The sequence below is a fragment of the Culex pipiens genome, chromosome 2 (assembly GCF_016801865.2).
Source record: "Culex pipiens pallens isolate TS chromosome 2, TS_CPP_V2, whole genome shotgun sequence".
NCBI lineage: Eukaryota > Metazoa > Arthropoda > Insecta > Diptera > Culicidae > Culex > Culex pipiens.
In genome coordinates, this window is record NC_068938.1 from 150,295,280 (window position 1) to 150,317,986 (window position 22,707).

The window sequence follows — 22,707 nt, forward strand, 5'->3', positions numbered from 1 at the left end:
TACGCTCCATGCAATTTTTTTGAAATTTGTATGGAAATTTTGTTACGAGGGGGGCGGAGGGGGTTTAAAAGTCCGATTTTTCGCGTTACGTAATAAAAGAACGCTCCTTTTGTAAATGTGAGGAAGGCACCACCCACCTAATGTAAGGTATGCACTTCGGAAGAAACCGGTCAAGAAAAATTACAAATGGGAAGCAGCGGCAGCGCAAGCAAGTCAGAGAGGGTGAAGAAAAGCCCCAAGAAATCGCTCCCTCTCCTTTGTTCTGCTGTTCGTAAAGCTGTTTCTTGACCCCTTTCCTTCCGATCTGCAGACTAGCCTTAATGGTGGATTAAGAAACGTTTTTATTTTTTAGAGGAGACAAAGGAACAAAGTTTCACCCAAATCAAAAAATGCAAATAAAAATCGATTTGCGGAATCGTAGAGAATCAATAATTAAAAGAATTTTGATAAGTCAAATGATATTCTCGACGGATTATAAAATGTCATGACAATCTAAGTATGTAGTATAACAAGACAATTTAATTTCTACTAAATTTTCACAATCTTTCAGCACCCCTGCATTGATTTTTTTCCTAAACCAAACTAATTCTCTTTCAGTGTAGAACAATCTATCCCGTTGTGTCCAAACCCAGCTGATCGCCGTCAGTCTGTCAGTCGACTTTTCCTGTAAAAGGTTTTTCACACGTCTTAATTCGTTCGATTCAAGCTGTAATTTTTATTGGAAAATTTTAAAAATTGTGATAAATTTTAGCTTATTTGTGTTGTGTTGAGTATTAGAGGGTTTGTAATTTATTTTATTTTTGAAACAGCACAAATTACATCTTTTCTTATATTTCAAGAACGTGAACCCAAAAGTTATCAGTTCGCTCGTATTGACTTCCAAATTTGGAATAAAATACAACCATTGACACAACACTATGTTTATATTTATCCACCTGGGCACAACTCATTGTTTTTTTTTTTCGCAGATTGAATAATCGCCGGACATGGAGGAGGAGCAGCAGCAGACCAAGTACAACATCATCGACGAAAAGCCTCCATTCAATGCTCCCCTCAGGGCACAGTACAAACAGTAAGTGCGGAATGGTTTAATTGCCACTTGCAATTCTGCAAATCTAATCATCTTATCAGTGAAATTGTAGTTTTGTTTGTGCAATTGAAAGCAATACAGTAAAGAATCATCTTTTGCAGGGGCTTCGGCTACTACACCGTTCGAGACCGACTTCCGGTAATTTTAACGCAGGTGATAGATCAACTTTCCAAGGATAAGGAAACCATCGTGGAACATCTGGGCGAGGTAAGGAAGTTAAACATTGCCTAATAAATTCAGGTTAAAATTGCACACTCTAATTTTAAGGATGCCCGCGAAGAGCTCAAGCAGGTGATCGGAGAAATTTCCAAGCTCAAGTATGAGCTGCAAACGGATAAGGAGTTCAAACCAATCTCGTCGGAGCTGGGCGACGAGCAGCTTTGGAACGATTTCATTGTGAGTTTGGGCGACTCAAACAGCTACTATTCGGCGTGTTGGCTGTACTCGGAAACGTACATGTATCGGAGGTTGAACAACATCTTCGAGGCGACGTGAGTTAGGAATTCAAACAAACATTAGAACTGCTAACAATCTTTGCTTTTTGCAGGACAAAGTTGAAAGATTTGGACTACTTTCTGCAGCAGAAGGACAAAGCCCTCACGACTGCGTACGATGCGATTGCTGCGGTGCTGAAATCGATCGAGAATTTTAACGCCAATAAAAATGACAAAACAGAGGAAGAAATTGGCGATTTCTTCCGTAAAATGTTGAAGGTAAGTGATAATTGTTAGTTTTTAGTTTTAATCATAAAACATAAGGTCCTTATAATCTAAGTCAATGTATGGGTCATTCCTTCCCAAGTGACCACGCGTCCAACATCGACCTTCACCAAATCTGCTCATATTTGGCATGGGGGTTGTTTTTGCCACAAAAACAAAGAATCCCAAGTTTGGTGGCATTTGGTCCACCTCCGCGCCCGTGGCACCCCCCTCTTTTTCTGAGATTTTTGAAAAACCTCAAAATGCTTTTTTGCTTTGCTAAGAGAAAAGTTTAAAAAAAGTGAACTTTTGGGTATGCATATTTGAAGATTTTTTGACGTAGAATCGAATGGCGTACTCAAAATTTACTTACAGTGTTGCCAGATATGAAAATTTTGCGCTTTAAGTTTTAAAATGCATTTTTAACCCTTTGGACTTACGGGAAAACTGACAGTTGCATTGGATTGCTGAGAGTTTTTTACAATAAATTCAATCAAAACCTCAGGGTAAATTGAATATTTCTTGAGATACAAAATTTAACCTCAATCTTTTTCGTATACGTACACGCAATACATGCGCACGTAGATAACTCTATAGAGATATCCACGCGCGAGAGTGTGTTAGTTTGTAACACAATTACACACAGACATAGGCAAATCGAGTAGATTAATTCGTCTGTCAAAATCAGCTGTGTCCTTTGTTATACCACGAGCACGTGGTAAACAGAGATCTCCACGGTTTCTCTCACGCACACCATGATACTGTGTTAGTATTTGTATATAAAGTATTGTTTTGGTTTTGATCGATTGTGATTGGCTGAATTCCGAGGAGCTGATTTTGTTTACACTATTTTTACGCAGACATAGGCAAATCGAGTAGCCGAACTGGCCTGTAAAAATCAGCTGTTTACCACGTGCGCGTGGTATAACAAAGGACACAGCTGATTTTGACAGACGAATCATTCTACTCGATTTGCCTATGTCTGTGTGTAAATTTTGTTACAAACTAATACACTCTCGCGCGTGGATATCTCTATAGAGAAACCGTGGAGATCTCTATAGAGATCTCCACGGTTTCTCTCACGCACACCATGATTCTGTGTTAGTATTTGTATTTAAGTATTGTTTTGGTTTTGATCGATTGTGATTGGCTGAATAGAGATCTCCACGGTTTCTCTCACGCACACCATCATTCTGTGTTAGTATTTGTATTTGAAGTATTGTTTTGGTTTTGAACGATTGTGATTGGCTGAATTCCAAGCAGCTGATTTTGTTTACACTTTTTTTTACGCAGACATAGGCAAATCGAGTAGATCAATCGTCTGTAAAAACCAGCTGTTTACCACGTGCTCGTGGTATAACAAAGGACACAGCTGATTTTGACAGACGAATCATTCTACTCGATTTGCCTATGTCTGCGTGTAAATTTTGTTACAAACTAACACACTCTCGCGTGTGGATATCTCTATAGAGATATCCACGCGCGAGAGTGTATTAGATATCTCTATAGAGATATCCACGCGCGAGAGTGTATTAGTTTGTAACAAAATTTACACACAGACATAGGCAAATCGAGTAGAATGATTCGTCTGTCAAAATCAGCTGTGTCCTTTGTTATACCACGCGCACGTGGTAAACAGCTGATTTTTACAGGCCAGTTCGGCTACTCGATTTGCCTATGTCTGCGTAAAAATAGTGTAAACAAAATCAGCTCCTCGGAATTCAGCCAATCACAATCGATCAAAACCAAAACAATACTTTATATACAAATACTAACACAGTATCATGGTGTGCGTGAGAGAAACCGTGGAGATCTCTATAGAGTTATCTAAGCCCGAGCTCACGCACACTAGCACACCATTTGTTTTGCTGGTCGGTACAAAATTTAACCTCAATCTTTTTCGTGTACGTACACGCAATACATGCGCACGTAGATAACTCTATCGAGCAATTAAATGTGAGAGTGTGTGCGTGCAACATGGAGTTAAACTTTTCAAAGTGCCATGGTAACCTTCACAGCAACTTCACAGAAAGTTTAACTCCATGTTGCACACACTCTCACTTTTAATTTCTCGATAGAGTCAAGACATCAGGGACGTCCGGCCAGCCCGGCAGCATGTTTACAGCTCCCATACAAACTGAGCGTACCCCGTTTTGTGGGCCCAGTGGGCCTAAGATGGCGGCCCTCGATATTATCTAGCCAAACTTTTGAAAATGGCGAATAGTTTAAATAAATATAGTTTTTGCCTTGTTTTGGTTTAAATCGACAAAATTAGCATTCTGAAATCATTTTCTTTAAAAACTAGTTTAGAGATACGCCAAGTTCAAATATTTGTCTAGAACAGTTGAAGAGACCGTGCCGCAAAAGCCGTCACGAAAAAAAAAGTTTCCTATGCTAATTTTATGTTGCGTATTTGATGGGCGGACTCCGACGAGGCCCACTTGCTATCTGTCGTTGAATACGCGCAACCAGGGCTTGCGTAATTTCGACTTTTTTTGTGATAGCTGACAGAGCACTCCAATCGTCTTCACCACGACAACCTGATTTCTACATTCTGCTTTCGTTCGTTTCACACACAAAGGAATGAGTGCAACGCAAAGTCACTCACACAATCATTGACTTTCCTCCAGGAGAAAAATCGCCTAGAGAGCGGTCGTTTGCCATTCTACCGAGATTCCAATCATCTCTCCAATGATAGCAATCATATGATTTCTGTCACCACGCAGCATACACTAGGAAGAGAGAGACAAAAACGAGAGAAAGAGAAAGAGCACGTTGTCTCGTTCGGGCGGCTGCTTGAGTGGTGCTCATTTTTCGTTCGTTTCGTCTTCGGGTTTACGTTCACCGACCGTCGCCAAGCAATGACGGTCATGATAGGCGTTGTGTGTCAGCGATCAAATATCGTTTTGGGAAATGATCGCTGACAGAAAGCTCTATCGAATATCGAGCAATCCCGTTCAGTGATCGATCCCTTTTCAAGCATTGCGCGCAACTCACGAAAACTGTCAACTTAGGGTCCGGTTGCGTTTGGCATGATGATCAAGATCTTTATTTTTGTGAAATTGTATGATATTTAGAATTTATTTCAATGAGTTATTACTTCGGGTTTGGCGATTGTCCACGCTCCATAGAGATAAGATTTTTTTTCACTAAAAAGAATGATTTCAGAAATGAAAAATAAAGGTAATTTCAATAAAAAAGTCCTGTTAAAATAACTGATTTTGTTATTATTAAATCATGGCAATTTTGTAAAGTACTTACATCTAGGGGGTGTACAAAGTAAAAATATTTACCATTCGTTAACATATTGACGTTGTTGTTGATTTATTGGCCAATAAATCAACGAGAATGTTATGACCTACATTTGCACACCTTGATTTGACAGTTGACAGTTTGACAGACAGACGAAAACAACAAAATATTGTTGGCGACAAAATTTTACTATCTAAAGAATACCGTTTGGAAATTTTCGGAGAAAAAAGTCCTGTTCGGTCCCATATTGGCCAAATCCGGGCACAGTAAGACCTAACTTCCGGCGTAATGACGGGCTGACGGAGCTCAAACAAGAGGAGATTTCAGGGCCGTAGGCGAAAGCAGAAAATATTCTTTTACCAATCGTTTTCTACGATGCGGCTCGCGGAGGATGAGGATTCTATATCAATGGTTGGAAAGATTTTCCGCGTTTTTTCTCCAACAATATGGCTCGAAGAGGCATGAAACTGCTCTGCCAACGATCATGACCATGATTATGTCCTTCCAATTGTTTCCTCTTGCGTGGTGGAAGAAGGAGGAAATCGGTCTCGATGTCGATAGTTTTCCTCCTGCCGCTACTTTTCATTGAGTGTTCATTTTTGCTTATTACATGATCGAGGAAGCAACGGGACAAGACCTGGTCACCGGAACATGGTCCCTTACTTTTGCGTTTACCACAGGCAACTTGTCCAAAGAGAAAAACAGTCTCAGATTGACCAAATACGATCACAGGAAGAGGGAGATTCCGTCTCAATGGAGTATGTGGCGTTTCAACCGAGGTTGACCGGGTTTGACGGAATTCAAACGGTAGGAGGATTCAGGACAGTAGGCGAAAGCTTTGACTTTGACCCATCGTTGCCCTCTAGTGCAGTTCAAGGAGAAGGAGGAGGCAATATTTACGGTTTCATCCGGGATTTTCCGGGTTTTACTTCAACTGTTCCTCTAGCGGCCATGATCATGATGATGTCCACATTGAAGAAGGAGGCAATCGGTCTCGTTGCCGATTGTTTTTCTTCTTCGACACTGGTTTCATTTGGCCACAATTGATGATCGGATTTGCTGTTTCCCTTCCACCATTTAGTTGATTTTGGACCAATCCGGAAAGTCACCGGTTCTAGCATTTTTGTTTTTCTTTGCACTCTAAATATCAGGTTATGTTATCCGGCCTGTCCAAAGAATTTGTCCAAGTTCCGTAGAAAAAGAGAAGCCTGCTCCGTTTTAACGAATATAGTATTCATCGAGGGTTCATTTTTGGAGGAAGCAACAGGACGGGTTCTGATCCCGGAACATGGCCTCTTACTTTTGCAACAAGTGGAGCAGGAGGAGCAGGAGGAGCAAGAGGAGGAAGCTAGATTAGGTGGACATGACTTTTCGGGTAATCCTTCAACGTAGCGGGACGTAGAGGAATCAGTTAACCGGTCCACTGCATTTTTCTTCTTTGGTGTTTCAGAAGTAACTTGACCATTCTTGGCCGACGGAGCATGGTCCACGCTGAAGAAATGTCCAATTTCTGCTACTTATAAATTTCCGTGAAAATCCTCACCGTCAAAATTGTTTGTGTTTATGTTCAATTTGACATTTCTATTTGACAAAGGTTCAAGGATCCACAACCCAGGTAAGGTCGCGTTAAAGTATTGACGAAATATTAATCAATCAACGAACTATTATAAGCTTTTATTAGTCTATCGACCAAGTTGTCCTGCCCCTAGACTTACATTTTCATAAAATACAGTTTTTTTTGGCTAAACTGCTCAAATTTTCATAAGGCTGGTACAAATATTTTTAAAAGTTTTTGTCACCCCCCCTCTTCAAAATTGCCCGCAAAATCAGGGGGCAAAAAAAAAAATTTACAATAAACTTCAAAATTTCAATGAAAATTCAAGTGCAACCAGCTGAAATCAAATTAAAATACATTCTCCTGCGTTTAAAATCATTTTTAGCATGTTTGGGTTTATTAAAAAATCTTAAGATTTTTTGAAAATTTTCGATGCAAAATCTTTTTTTTTCGATACAATTTTTGTTTTTGTCAGATCTTAGATTTTTTGAAAACTAATGATTGCAAAACAACTGAACTAGTGTAAAATGCATTTTAAAACACTTTTTTCATTTAAATGTGAAGACTATGGCTTGTTATTTAAATTTTTATATTTTTTTATTTTTTTTGCCCCCCCCCTTGACCACGGCCAGGGCCGAGGGACAAAAACTTTTTTAAATATTTGCATCGGCCTAATCGGCATTATTCGAAACAAACGAACCAAAATTTTAAATGCATTTTCAATTTATTTGAGCGTTTTTGTGAAATACTCAAATTTTCACAAATTACCGTATTTCTTTAATTTCAATCATATGCAACAAACGTATCAAAAGAAGCAAAATTTTGCATGCATTTTCCCTTAATAATCGTTTTATTTGCAGGATACCCAAATTATACAAAATTTTCACAATTTTCCGTTAAAATTCGAGTAATTTGAAAATACATACAAAATTCCACTTCATACCCATGCAGCCAATTTCGAAAATTTCGGTGCTTTAACAAGATACAATATTATATGAAAATTTTAGAATTTTCGAAAAATACGATATTTCTTTAAATTTTTTTTTTTTTTGTTAAATTCTGAATTTTAATTTTAGTTTGATTTTTTGATCGGGCACAAATTTAAAAAGGTTAAACAAGGTTTTTCAGTAGGGGAAATTCTCGTATGTTTGGCAGGTTAAGCACTCGCTCCTAACTCCATCCAATTTGCTGATTTTCACTATTTAAACAACTAATTTTGCAAAACTTTTCATAGAAACTTGCTTGCTCACTTCTTATTGAGCTATTTATCACTCGATTTCAGTTGAAAACGCTTTTAACTAGCTTTAATTGAATGTCAAAGTTCTGACCTGCCAACATTAGAGGCACGCTGGAATTAGATGCTGTTCCCCTACTATAAGAAGTTTTTCATAAAATTTAAAGGTAGTAATAATTTCAGATACATATTTTTTTCAAGTTTGATCCAAGCGCCAGAATGTTCGAAAATATTCTCAAAGACTTTTTCTAAATCGATTAACATATGTAAAATAAAAGAACATTCTATTCTCCTATGAATCTGTTACAAGATACAAGAAAACTAATTTGAGTCAAATTATTTGGCTCACTAAAATTTTGTTTGCATTAAAAAAGGGAGCAAAAATTATGTTTCGCGAGATAAATGTTCTATACTCAAACCCCGATAGTTTGACACCAACTGTTGTCAAACGAACAGAGTCACTTTTTAGTTTAGTTTAGTACCCTTTTGACACGGAGTTCACACACACTACCAAACGTTTGTTTTGATAGTGTGCGTGAGCGCCGTGTAAAAGTTAGTTTTTAGTTTTAGTTTGACTTTGACCAACCAACGGGATACAAACTAAAAAAGTGTCAAACGAAAAAGTGACCAACCACCGGGGGTTGAGTGTATTTGGAAAAAAATATCTTTAGCTTGCAAAAAAGGCAACCATCTAATTCCAGCATGCCTCTAATGTTGCCATATCAGCACTTTGACATTCAGTTACAGCACATTGAAAGCTTTTTCAACTGAAACTAAGTGATAAATAGCAAAAGGAAGTGAGCAAGCAAGTTTCTATCAAAAGTTTTGCCAAATTAGTTGTTTAAATAGTGAAAATTGCCAAATTGGATGGAGTTATGAGCGGGTGCTTAACCTGCCAAATGTTTGAGAATTTTCTCCTGCCTATTTTTTATTTAGAAATTTTGAAATAAAAATTATATATGTGCTTTTTTTAATTTGATATCGTAGTTGGGTGATCAAAAATTCTACAATATTTTTTCTACACGCCTCTTTATAGCTCAACCTCTGGGGCAACCGGTGCGACCTTTCGTTCTCGGGCGGCGCAGACGTTAAACCCGACAGCGACCCGTTCAGCTTGCTCGACAACCTGGACGCGTTCATCGTCAGCGACGGCACTCGGGCCGTTTGGGAGTGCGTCCGCGGTGCCAAGCAGAACCCCCCGGCTGCGGTGGTCGACATCATCAACGACAACTCCGGGTACGAGCTGTTTACCGATTTGTGCCTGGCGGATTTCCTGATCGAGCACGGGTTGGCCGCGCGGGTCAACTTCAACGTGAAGGCCATTCCGTGGTACATTTCGGACGTGACGCCGAACGACATGATGCTGACGCTGGAAACGCTCGAGGGGCATGAGAATGCGTTGTTGGCGGGATTTGGGCGGAGGTTGAAGGGTAGATTCGCGGAGGGGACTTTGGACTTGAAGGATGTGAACAACTTTTGGACGTCGCCGTATGAGTTTTGCAGAATGGGGGAGATTAATCCGGAGTTGTACGAGGAGCTGTCGCGATCGGACCTGGTGATCTTCAAGGGAGATTTGAACTACAGGAAGTTGCTGGGAGATTATAATTTCCCGCATTCGACACCGTTTCGGGAGTCGCTGCGCGGATTTACACCGACGAATTTGTGTACGTTGCGGACGGTGAAGGCGGACCTGATCAGTGGACTCGAGGAAGGGCTTTCGGAAAAGTTGACCGCCAAGGACCCGCGGTGGATGACCACCGGCGAGTACGGCGTCATTCAGTTTAGCCACAAGTAAAGCGATAAATCATGCTCTGGTTTATTCAACAAACAATAGGTAGTGTAATACCGCTGATTGGTCTCTCTTTCTTTTTCACGTGTTAGTTTTGCTAGTCTAAACTTTTGATATTGTGTTCATTTGTACGAAACATTGTAACCAATTTGGAATTTTAAAGTGTTTTTTTGTTTGAGTGTTTAGAATTTCTTTGAAAAATTGCGTGTGCTTTAGCAGCAAAATAAATTAATTGTAAAAAAAATCGAGTTACAAACAGAGAAGAAATAAAGAAGCATCACAAACCTCCTCAAAACACGATCGTGTCTTGATCTTCGACGGAATAAAAGTCCAAACTGCGCCCGTTGTTGTCCAGTGGAATCCGAACGTCCCGCTTGCGGTCCAGAAGCTGCAGGTGCAACGGTCCCGCCGTGTCCCGATCCTCGGGCGTCCCAAACAGCTTCACGATGAGATTCTCAAGCGTTTGCAGGTTGATGCGCTTGGGGACCTTCTTGTGGCGCATCTCGCCGGTGCGCTCGTTTAGCAGGTGCAGATTCAGCATGTTCGAGACGCGGCGTGTGTCCGGCAGGAACTGCTCCGGGCTGCCGAGTCCTAGAATAAAAGTTGTCATTGAAGCCTTGAATTTCTTACACCAACCCCCTTCAAAACCACTCACTCTCCATGATCCGCGGATACATTCGGTGTGCCTTGAAGAACGCCTTCAACAGCTGGGCATCGTTCCGCACCAGGGACCACTGAACGGCGTACATCTTCCACATGTCACACTCCGAATCACGGCGCAACTTCTCCGGAATGGTCGCCCGGTTAAACATCTTCAACCCCGCAATCGATCCCACCACGCGGGAAACCGTTTCCTCGTAGCTCACCGCCGCATCCGGATCAATGGTTAAATGCTTCAACGAGGGCAGCTTGTCCAACTCGTTAAAAAGACCGCACTGGTCCTCAATCGGATTCTCCCGCAGATAAAGAGTTTCGAGTTTAGCAAACAGGTCAACCTTTTCCGTGTGTGGACAATCGGGAAACACAATCCTACCGATTCCATTCGCGTTCAGCGAAAGTTCCTCAAGTGCAGGCAACGCCCCTAGCGCGTAAATCGACTCTCGATCACAAATCTGATTATTCTGCAGATCCAAACTGCGCAGCTTCGTCAGCGCCAACTCATAACCTTCCTCCGTCACAACCCCGATCTCGTTATCCTCCAGCGACAGGCTCTCCAGCAGTGGCCACATCCGTGCCAGCCGAACCAGTTCCGGCCACGACCCGAGCGCGCACTTTTTCAACACCAACTTCTTCAAACTGTGGAATTTTGTAACGAGCGAGAAAATTTCATCGTCCGACGGACTGACCAAGCGATTGTTCGACAAATTAAGCTCCTCCAGCGTCGGAATCTGCGCCATAACGTCTCCGACGATTGTCCAGTTCCACAGGAGGCTCGCCGAGACGTCCAGCGAGCGCAGGCTTTTAAACATGGAGAGCGAACCGGCCGCGTTGACCGGAGAGTGCGCCACCGAAACGTCCACCAGGTGGGCCAGCTGGCTCTGCTTGCCGCCGATTTTCTCCATGCCGACGACCTGGTAGAAAAAAAAGTTGCAATTAGCAAAATGTTGATATTACGGTCAAATTAAATCAAATCTTTCTGTTACATTGAAATTGAAACAGCTTCCTGGAATCATCTTTAAATGTACTGTTTATATGTATTTATCCGTTCACTATATGATTTATTTTAATGTTCATATCAATCCTTATCCTAGTCCTAGTCCTTTTCCTTAAAACTACCATTTCAACTAAGCATATTCGCAATTCGCAATTTTCAGTGTAAGAACAGGCCTTGACCGATCTTATGAACCAGGTTCCCGACGAACACGCACTGCCCTTACACCTACATCTCACCCTTGCTCTGAGTCAGTACGAGCAGCACGCTAGAACACGCTTTGAGTGTTCGTGCCAGGCATGCACACCTTCTTTTCCGGTTACGCATTTTAACTCGGCCGGGGGTGGTACATTACGTAGGGTTTGATGTAAGTATAAGCGCCTAACCGTTTAAAGTGTGCCTATCAACATTCATTAAAGCAAAAACTGTTTTATTTTTAGTTTTAATTCAAAAACTAATTGTTGTTTACTGTGTTTTGTTTTCTCCTGAAATCTTTCCTAGTGTTGAGTCGTGTTTATATGTTGCTATTTCTTTTGTCGCGGGTTTTTGTTACAATTTTTGGTCCTAAGCATTTTATAAAAGTTTTTCAAATGAACAATAGTAATATTTGTGTTAATTCTTTGATCATTCCAAAAAATGAGTAAGGTAAGTAAGGTTGAGTAAGGTTTTTTTTTAAATAAACAAAATAACAATTCCGAGGTCACTAGAGCAAGAACCAGACGTGTCCGCGATCTATCTTTAAACTTCCGTCCAGGTCCGTTGATGTCCAGGTCCAGTTTAAAAAAATGTTGCATATCCAGCGTCGTTTACTCGCCCAGATGTAATGCCCGATAGCGAAACTTACCGTACGCGACGCAAGTTCACAATAAGCCATCATACACTCCCGAACGCAACACGGATGATAATCCAAATCTGGAGCTTTTTTTTTTTTTTTTGAAGAGGTCCAATAAACCAAATTTTCAGTTTTTGCTTTTTGGGTGTTTTAGGGCATCTCCAGCGCTGGGGTGCAAATCAAATTTGCACCCGGCTCATGAATACCGAGATCAAATTTGCCACCTTGAAAAAATTCCGTCATCCCCACCGCTAGGGTAGCAAATTTGCCACCGAAACAAGCCCACCGCGGGGGGCAAATATGGGTTTTTATCATTTTTTGCTCTCGTTTACCTTCAAAATCAATAATTATGTGTTGATTCATGCCTAGAAATGCTAAAAGTTCATTAAACTTTTTAATCCTATTGAAAATTTCAAAGAATTTCATTTTTCGAAAATGTCGAAAGTTAACCCATTTGCTACCCGATTTGATTCCCACCTAATTTGCTCTCGAGTTTGCCCCGAGTCTCCCACCGCACGTAGCAATGCAGGTATCAAATTTGATCTCAAGTTCATCTGTAGAAGAAAAATATGTGTCGGTACCAGTCGGGCACTCATTTTCTGATACCCGACAAATACCGGCAAGCCGGGGGCAAAGTTTTGAATGCGTGTTTCGGAGATTTTCTATGTCTGCTCTTGTGGGTGATTCAAAAATTCAAAAAATTCAAAAATTCAAAAATTCAAAAAATTCAAAAAATTCAAAAATTCAAAAATTCAAAAATTCTAAAATTCTAAAATTTTAAAATTCAAAAATTCAAAAATTCAAAAATTCAAAAATTCAAAAATTCAAAAATTCAAAAATTTAAAAATTCAAAAATTCAAAAATTCAAAAATTCTAAAATTCTAAAATTCAAAAATTCAAAAATTCAAAAAATTCAAAAATTCAAAAATTCAAAAATTCAAAAATTCAAAAATTCAAAAATTCAAAAATTCAAAAATTCAAAAATTCAAAAATTCAAAAATTCAAAAATTCAAAAATTTAAAAATTCAAAAATTCATAAATTCAAAAATTCAAAAATTCTAAAATTCTAAAATTTTAAAATTCAAAATTCAAAAATTCAAAAATTCATAAATTCAAAAATTCAAAAATTCAAAAATTCAAAAATTCAAAAATTCAAAAATTTGAAAATTCAAAAATTCAAAAATTTGAAAATTCAAAAATTTAAAAATTTTAAAACTTTAAAATAAAAAATTCCAATTTTTTTTTTACTTTTACAAAATTTTAATTTAAAAAAATAATATTTTTTTCAATTATTTTAGGCTGTTGCACATATTTTTCAAAGTTTATGTCGCCCCCGGTTCGAAAAACCAGGCGGCAAAAAAATATGTTTTTCAAAAAACTTCCAAATTTTAAAGGAAATATAAGTCCATCCAACTGAAAACAATTAGAAATGCATTTTCCTGCGTTTAAAATCATATTTAGCATGTCTGGGTTCGGTCAAAAATATTTTCAATTTTTGTGGAATTCCAATGTACAGCACCGCAAAAAGTTTTTTTTTCGGCGAAAAAAAATCTCTTCAATAATTGGATATTTTGAAAACTAATGATTGCAAAACAACTGGGCAGGTGTGAAATGCATTTTAAAACACTTTTTTCATTCAATTGCTGAGAACATAGCTTGTTATTTAAATTTTTATTTTGTTTTTCCCCAAAAATTTTTTTTTAATTTTTTTAAATTTTTCAAATTTTTCAAATTTTTCAAATTTTCAAATTTTCAAATTTTTTAAATTTTTTAAATTTTTTAAATTTTTTAAATTTTTTAAATTTTTTAAATTTTTTAAATTTTTTAAATTTTTTAAATTTTTTAAATTTTTTAAATTTTTTAAATTTTTTAAATTTTTTAAATTTTTTAAATTTTTTAAATTTGTTAAATTTTTTAAATTTTTTAAATTTTTTAAATTTTTTAAATTTTTTAAATTTTTTAAATTTTTTAAATTTTTTAAATTTTTTAAATTTTTTAAATTTTTTAAATTTTTTAAATTTTTTAAATTTTTTAAATTTTTTAAATTTTTAAATTCTTGAATTTTTTTAAAAATTTTAATTTTTTTAAATTTTTAAATTTTTTTAAATTTTTTAAATTTTTAAGCTTTTTTAAAATTTTTAATTTTTTAATTTTTTAAATTTTTTAAATTTTTTAATTTTTTTAAATTTTTTAAATTTTAAATTTTTTAAATTTTTTTTAAGTTTTTTAAATTTTTAAAATTTTTAAAATTTTTAAAATTTTTAAAATTTTTAAAATTTTGAAAATTTTTAAATTTTTTTAAATTTTTTAATTTTTCTAAATTTTTTAAATTAAAAAAATCCGTGCTTGATTCGATTTTCCGTGCATAATTCCATTTGATGCGGTAGCAAACAGGCAGAATATTTACCGGGTAGCAAGGTGAAATCCCGAAGAACTGAGAGCAAATTTGCTACCGCGACAGGTACCGCGATGGGTTTTTTTTTATTTTTTTTTTTCTTAACTTATTTTTATTAGGTCCTTTTTGGTGCTGTGACCAGGTTGGGACCGAGGATCAGTAAAACAATATATAATAACAAAAAAAACTCCTTAAATTCCATACTTGGAGATCATGTAAATGACGAGGGTTACTTGGTCCAAGCGGGTCTTGCAGGTCTTGAACCTGCCGATGTACTCGGAGAAAATCCCCCACAGCTCTACAGTTCGGCTGAGCTGAGTACCTCCCCGGCTTCCTTCTCCGTGGCTCCACCGTCTCGGGGACCACCTTGGCTGCTTCCTGCGGGACAAGGGCGATCCTTGGATTTTCCGTCCGGAACTGCGCCCGGCAGCGGAGGGAACTCCGCCGGCGTGAACGCCGGAACTGCTGGACTCTGCTTCTCCGCCTTCCTTGCCGGCGGTTTCAGTTTCGACGCCTGCTGGCGCCTCCGGATAAAGTCCGCATGCTTGGGGCAGCTGCGGTCCGTGGCTTCGTGGGCTCCAGAGCAGTTGGCACACCGCTTCGGCTCGGCTTCTTGGACTTTGCACTCGTCCGTCTTGTGGGGACCCCCACAGTTGTTGCACCTCCCCTTGAGGTGGCAGTTTCTGGTCCCATGGCCCAGCTGCAAACAGCTCCTGCACTGGGTCACGTTCGGCCGCTTGTTCCGGTAGGCCTCCCACCGGATGATAGTGCTTGCCACAACCTTCATTGCAGAGAGCTTCTTCAGATTGGTGTATCCCTTGGGGAAGACCACAATGTACGGTGTTTCGTCCACGGTGGACTTTTCCTTCCGCTTGATGACATGCACCTCCAGCGCGTCCAGCTTCAGATCCCTCTTCAGCAGGTACTTGACCTCGTCTGGTTTCAGTTCATCAGGTAAACCACGAAGAACTACCCGATGATTTCGTTCGCTCCGCCGTTCGTGGGTGTAGAATTCCACTTTCTTCTTCTTGAAGAGCTCTTGCAATTTGTCAAAATCTTTGACAGAGAAGCAGGTCACCTTGGTTCCAAATCGGGTTAGTTTGTAAATCGGGTTGAAACCAAATTTACAACTTTCCACTATTGCCACGAGCTTGTAAAAATCCGTGGTGCTCTTCACCACCAAAGGTGGTTGCTTTTGTTTACCTGCCGACTGGCCGGGTGATGAAACCGCCGGGGCGTCTCCTCCTCCTGCTGGGCTGGCATTGTTGTTGTTTTCGTTTTCCGCTAGCGGGCTGAACTTGTTGTTATTGAGCACATTCTGCTCCACTTTTCCTTCTCCGACGACAGCTCCGGTGATCTCAGGGGTCTTCTTCCGCTTCCGATTTCCGGGGATGAGTTGAAAATCATCCGTCTCGGAGGTCTCTTCCACCTCCATCCGTCAAACAACTCGAGGCACGATGCCTTTAGCGCTCACGTCACACACGTCTACACTCTCGGAGCTGTCAGAGCCAAGTGTACCGCGATGGGGTTGACGTCGGGTGCAAATTAGCTTTGCTTCGATGTTTGCACCCAGCGCTGGAGATGCACTTAGAAACCGCCTTGAGTCAATCTAGAAAAACTTTTGCAGTTCCCAGAAAACCGTTGGCAAAATTCTAGCTTTACTGTACCACAATCAACACAAGCACTCATATTTCCGAGAGCAAATATCTCTCATGAATAGACAAATCCAGCGAAAGCTCAACGCTGCTTTTTGATGGTGAGAGATTTGACAGCTCCCATACTAAATGTCTCGATTTTCATACTTTTTGTTAATTTTCATTTAAATTAAAATACTTAACATATGAAAACTACATATTTTTGGTGCCCAAAATTCCTGCTGAATCGAATGGTGTCCTTATCCCGATTGCAAATTTTTCGAACAGTTTTTATTTTAATAATAGGTCTATTCCCGTACTTGCAGAATTGCAGAATTTCTGCAGCTTCTGCAGAATTCTGCAGCCAGCATAAGTCACTTTTTTGCAGCACGTTCCCGTACTTTTCAGCTCGCTCTCTTCATCTCTCTCTTTTGCAGAAGTTCTGCAAGGAGAGAAGCCGCAAAACTTTTGCCTAGATGGGTAGCGCGTTCCAGTACTTTTTCTGCAATATGGTACACAGTTGAGTGGATTTACTCAAATTGGGTATTGAAGTTTTTTTTTATTATTTCAAAACAATTAAAAAAATGGATTGACAAAAATTGTAATTGAAAGAAGTTTACCTCTAGAACGGGGACTTATTTTTTATGCAAATCAACATTTTATCTAAAAAATCAAGCATGTACCATTTATTAAACTAGAAATTAATAATGCTTAGGTAGACATTTTATATTAGAAACAACTCAAAACTTTACATTAGGTAAACAATTTAAGAAATGAGATTGGCAGGTACGTTTAAAAAACATGATTAAAAAAAGAAAAAGGTTAAATATAAAAGGTATATTTACATAGACCATAAATACATGTTTTAATAGCAAAATGTTTGAAAGATAACATAAATAAATTATGATTGGATTTCACATCGAAGAACAACGGTGACGCAGCGAAATTGACAAATAAAAAAAATTAATCACAAACTCTACAATTTTGAAACTCATAAATTTATAAATCTGAAAATTAAGAAATTCGTGATTAAAAATATAAAAAGAACTATTTTCAAATTGAGGAACTTGAAAAAAATAAATATTAGAGAAATTTAAAAATGCAAATATTTATTTCAGAAAAATAACAATAAATCAGAAATTCAAAGCTTGAAAATTCAAATAATTAAAAATTAATCATTGAAAATTTAAAAAAATCTTAATTTTCAAAATTTGATATAAAAAAGTAAAGGTTGCTAACTTAAAAGTTCCTAAACTTAAAAATTCAAATATTTTTAAATTCGAAATAAATGAATCAAAAGTTTTCAATATTTCAAAGTTCAGAACACCAAAAATACAAAAGCTACAGTTTAAAAAAATAATAAAAAATTAAGAAACTAAAAAAAAGTAAAATTTTAAAATTCTGTACATAAAAAAATGAAAACTCAAATATTAAAAAAATAGAAACAGAAACGTACTCTATTTTCCGAAGAACTCGTCAAAAAGTTCAATCTCTAAATCCTCTAAACCTGATTTTCTAACGACTCCAAAAAAATGTACTTTTTGTGATTCAAGATGGCGCATTTAAGAATTTCCGAATTTTACAATTTAAGCTTCCTAAAATTTAAGAATTCGACTAAATTACATCACATTTATTGGTTCAAATAAGAATACAAATTGGTAGCACCGTTAAAGGTACAATTTATTATTTGGCAATTAAATTTACCTATTATTTAAACAAACATATTTAGTCTATTCAAAAAGTTATCATTTTAACACTAAAAAAAAATATCGCTTTTTCATTTACATTAATGAACTAAGCATGAAATCGTTAACACAAAAAAATCGTTCTCAATAAAACCAGACATAAAAAAAACTAACTACCCAAAAAATCCATCAATTCAAATTATACAAACGTCTCTTCAAAAGACTAATTCAATTTAGTAATAATAAAACAAAAAAAAATATTACAGCTAATAATAAAATGCTTGATTTCACCCAAATTGCAAACTTTATGTAAGCGTGTACCCAACATCCATCCAACTTGCAGTCACTTTTCAACAAGAAAGAGAAGAGAGAGCTTGCAGAAAAGTACGGGAACGGGTTTGCTGCAACTTCTGTCTCTCTCATTGCAGAAGTTCTGCCTGGGAAAAAAGTTACTTATGTTGCAGAAAAGTACGGGAACGCTCTGCTGCCGATTTCGTGCAGAATTGCAGAATTCTGCAGTACGGGAATAGACCTAATATTCTAGACACATTTTGTGCACCTAACCAATCAATACATTTATCATAAATAATCATTTTATTGCTTAAAAATTGAGTTTTCCTGAGCTCGTATATTCAAATACATGGAAGCTGTCATTTCTAACACCATTGGCCACCTAGCAGCCATTTCAAACTGGATTCGTCTATAGCTTTATCACATTTTTGTCTTTTACAAAAACACAGCGTAGTATGTAACAGAATCCGACCAGCTCTGCGACCTTTTGCTGCCATTAGATATCGATACAAACGATCCAAAACAATTCAAGCAGGAAGCACGTACTTCCTCCTCCCCCAATCAAAGCCAAACAATAACAACAACTCTGTTCCGCTCGACTGCCCAATTCACCAGAAAACTGTGACCTGCAGCTCTTACCTCAAACAGTGACGCGTGCAGCTGCTTCTGCACCTCCTTCAGCATCTCCGCGTCCAGCCGGAGCGTGTCCTCCGTTATGATGTACTTGTCGTGGATGGCTTCCGCCAGCGTTTTTGTGGGAGGAATTTTCTCACTTCGGATCAACGATCCGGAATTTGCTTGTCTGAAAAGAAAGGGAACAAAGTGTGTTAGCAAGAAATTCTTGTTTTGACCAAAACAAGTGCTCGGCGATGACTCATCTTGCCCCCACCTCACCCCACCCTACAATATTCTCACCTTGTTTGGAAGTACTCGATCCCGTTGACCGTCCCGGAGTGTTTGCCCCGCTGGGGATCGTCCCACTCGACGCCAATCCATTCGCCGTCGGTGTTGGCCACCTGGAATCGACACAAGAGAACCCCCGTCCCGTGTTTCAGCAACCAAGGCCATTCTCCACACACCCACACCCCGAGAGCAACGAAAAACTCACCTCGCCAACAAATCGGATTGTTCCGCTGAAGTTTCCAACCCGGATCCGCTGTCCGACCAGCTGTTCCTGCTGTCCGTGGCTCTGCGGAATCATTGTGTTACGGGGCCGCGATCGCGCTGAATCTGCTCCGGGGTTGACCAACTGGAACGAAAATTTATCACTTTTTCCGAACAGTTGCGAACGCACTTTCTTCCTTCTTCTCTGACTTTTGCCTTTGCTAGCTGCCACAGAAACAAACAACAAACGTCCGCGAACAAGGAAAAATCATGAAAAACTTTTCAAAAGGGACGGAAAAAATTGAATGTGAATCTTTTTCGATGAAGGTTATAGTTTCTATGCCAAAAATAATTAACTAAAATTCTTTATAAAGTGTGTTAAAAAGAAAGTCTTAAAGCAAAATTTACAATGTTGCTAAAAATCAACAGAAATTGAATATTGAGTTATTATTTTGATGACGCCTTTTTCAAATGTTGTGCGATTAAAGTTGTGCAATGAGAAAACGTCAAATTTCCAGGAAACGTAACGCAGTGGATTCGGAAAAGGTGCCGAATTCGCGTTAGCGTAACGCTGCCGTGTGCCCAAACAAATGGAATATTCCAGTTTGACAGCTTGCCCAGAGCAGACGTGCACCATGTGTCCTTTGAGCGCGTTTTTGACGGTGTTTTTTTTAACTTTCGGCGACGGCCACGACGGCGGAGAGTGAGTTGATGGAGCATAGGGCTGAGGATGGAAGGCCGTTCTACTGGAACGCGGCCTTGAAGAAAAGTGTGTGGGAGAAACCGGACGGGTTCCAACCCAAAACGCAGGCGGCGACGGGCATGGACTCCGAAGAAGGAGGAGAGGACGGGGGCGAATTTCGTCCCGTGATCAAGGTTCGGCGCAGGAAGGCTAAGGAGGAGATCAACGACGGCAATGGCCAGGAAATGGAGAAACTGCTCAGCAACAACAAGTTCAGCCCGGCAGCGGAGAAGAGCAACAACAATGCGAACCCAGCAGCAGAAAAAACCACCCCCGTGGTACCAGCACCCGGCAAGTCAGCCGGGGAGAAGAAGCAGCCGCCGCTGGTAGTGAAAGAAACGAGCTTCGTCCGCCTTGCGAAGGTGGTGATGGGTACGGCACCAAAATTACGTGCTTCTCGAGCGACGACTTCGACACGTTGCAAGCCCACCTGAAGAAGAATAAGGTGCAGTTCTACACGCACGGAAAGCGCAGTGCGAGACCGCAACGGGTAGTAATGCGAGGTCTCCCGAACGTGGAACCGGATTACATCAAGGAGCTGCTTAAGACGGAACATCAGCTGGACGTCTTGGCAGTACACACCATCGGGCGGAAGCAGCTGCTTCCCGCCATCGATGAGACGCCTTTCATCGTGTTCTTCCCCAAGTGGCACACCAGTCTGAAGGAGTTGAGTAGAAAGGTAAAGAAAGTGGGACCAGTCGTCGTCCGGTGGGTGGCCTACCGGAACAAAGAACCGCACGTGACCCAGTGCAAGAACTGCTTGCAGTTCGATCACGGAACCAGTAACTGCCATCTCAAGCCCAGGTGCAGCAGCTGTGGGGGTGCCCACAGTACGGAAAAGTCAAGAAGTGTGTCAACTGCTCTGGATCTCACGAAGGTCTGGACCAATGTAATCCATCTGTAAAAGGTATGGCTATGTTTTCATGCTTGTATTAGTGTACGAACGCAGGGAAAAATATTTTGTCGACTTTGAATTAGTTTTTCCTTCAATCAGCATTTTTCTCTCCGTGCATGGTTAGCGACTGAACGGTGTGACGTCATACCGTTTGTTTTGGTTTGGTTTGCCATACGATTTTGCAAGAAATCTCAGTTTCTCGCATAAAATCGTTAAAAATTTGGTTAATTACTGAAAAAATAGCAGTTAAAGGTAAGTGCCAACAACTATGACACGTCTACATCAATATTTTTCCACATTAATGTTTTGATATTCCAGATATTGTCGGAATTGTCATAAACTGCGACCAGCACTGACGAACAGAGGACGGTCTCCTTGCGGAACTAAGAACGTGGACCTAACCGATAGTGGCCGTACCAAGGACTTGAAGGAAAACCGGTGCCAGTGGCCGGAAGCAGTTCGTCGGAAGGGATACTGCAGAAGCGATCAGCAGCAGCAGCAGCGTCAACATTAGTAAGTTGTTATGCTTCACGATGGACTACAAGTGGCACATACTAACAAATGCCCCCAACAGCAAATGCAGCAGTAGTCTCCACCGGAGAACCAGGTAATTATTTGACGTGATAAAGGTGACCATCGCCAGCCTGGCCACGACTTTAAGTTGGCACTTACCTGATTCCTTTCCCAAACCAGGCCGAGTAGAAACCCATCCGGTCCGTGCTGGCTGCGAACCGCGGCGAAATCGCTACCGTGTCTTCCTAGTGTGTAACGAGCTGGGCATGCCGTCGGTGGCCATCTACTCCGAGCAGAATCGCCAGCACATGCACCGACAGACGAGACGGACATCGATGGCAAGGGCCTAGCCCCGGTCGAGGTCTGCAACACATTCCAGAAATTATCCGGGTGTGCAAGGAGAACGACATCGAAACATGCACCCCGGTTAAGGGTCACATCTGTCCATCACCTAAAGTTCCCGTGACCATCAAGGTGGAAGTGTTGGTCATTTGCACGAAGCACGGGTTGCCCGTGAACTTCAAAGCAGCGTAAGGCGGAGGTAGCCGTAGGAAGCGAGTCGAGCGAAAGATGGTAGAGGTCGGGGACAAATTCCAGCGAGCGATTTCGGATGCGAAGGCTTCCTTCGGTAATGTTGCCATGTTTATTGGAAGGTTCATCGAACGACCTAGGCATATTGAGTTGCAACTGCTGGGTGACAAAGCTGGCAACGTGGTTTATCTGTACGAACGTGATGGCCCGGTTGAGCGGCGGCATCAGAAGTTGATGGAGATTGCACCTGCACCTGCACCAAAACTGGCCCGCGAGGTCCGTGGAAAAAAAAACTGAATACGCTGTCAAGTTGGACAGACACTTCAGATACGAAAATGCCGGAACCGTGGAGGTTCTGTGAGACGGCAACTTCTACTTACCGAAGTGAACGCCCGTCTGCAAGTGAAGCATACCGTAACGGAAGAAATCGCCGGAATTGATTTCGTTCAGTCCCAGATCCGTGTCGCCGAGGGAATGAAGCTGCCAGAGTTGGGATACACTCATAATATCATTAAAACTCCCCAACAGCAGCAACAGCTAATACAACCTTATTACGAAGAACAAAAAATGGCAAAAAGTTGAGCTCAACGATTTTTTTTAAGTAAGCAAAAATACAACAAAATACTGTTACATAACAGCACACCATCTGTAACAGAAATATATTATTAAAACTACTCTTTTGTTCAATTTGTTTTCATTCATCTTGTTATCATCGGTGGCAACTAGTTTTAATTCATAAAAGTACTCCTTCTCGATTTGTATTAATTAACACGGGGGCGTTTTGGGCAAAGTCGAGAGTGGGAGTTATCTAATTCT

General features: G+C 39.8%; 2 protein-coding genes and 1 pseudogene across 2 annotated transcripts; 2 read left to right on the top strand and 1 right to left on the bottom strand.

The window, feature by feature from the left end:
* The first annotated feature begins 624 nt into the window (after positions 1-624).
* On the top strand, positions 625-9,957 carry LOC120421460 (damage-control phosphatase ARMT1-like). The gene is made up of 6 exons (XM_039584671.2): positions 625-780; positions 969-1,072; positions 1,192-1,297; positions 1,358-1,581; positions 1,638-1,803; positions 8,866-9,957. Exons 2-6 carry the CDS (start codon positions 987-989, stop codon positions 9,622-9,624), a joined length of 1,341 nt encoding a protein of 446 aa, XP_039440605.1. The 5' UTR covers positions 625-780; positions 969-986; the 3' UTR covers positions 9,625-9,957.
* On the bottom strand, positions 9,622-19,458 carry LOC120421458 (tubulin-specific chaperone E). Its single transcript, XM_039584669.2, has 5 exons — positions 19,215-19,458; positions 19,022-19,122; positions 18,746-18,908; positions 10,274-11,189; positions 9,622-10,209 (listed from the first exon to the last, which is right to left on the bottom strand). Exons 1-5 carry the CDS (start codon positions 19,305-19,307, stop codon positions 9,908-9,910), a joined length of 1,575 nt encoding a protein of 524 aa, XP_039440603.1. The 5' UTR covers positions 19,308-19,458; the 3' UTR covers positions 9,622-9,907.
* A 387-nt stretch (positions 19,459-19,845) lies between these two features.
* Positions 19,846-22,252, top strand: LOC120421454 (pyruvate carboxylase 1-like; annotated as a pseudogene).
* The last annotated feature ends 455 nt before the right edge of the window (positions 22,253-22,707 follow it).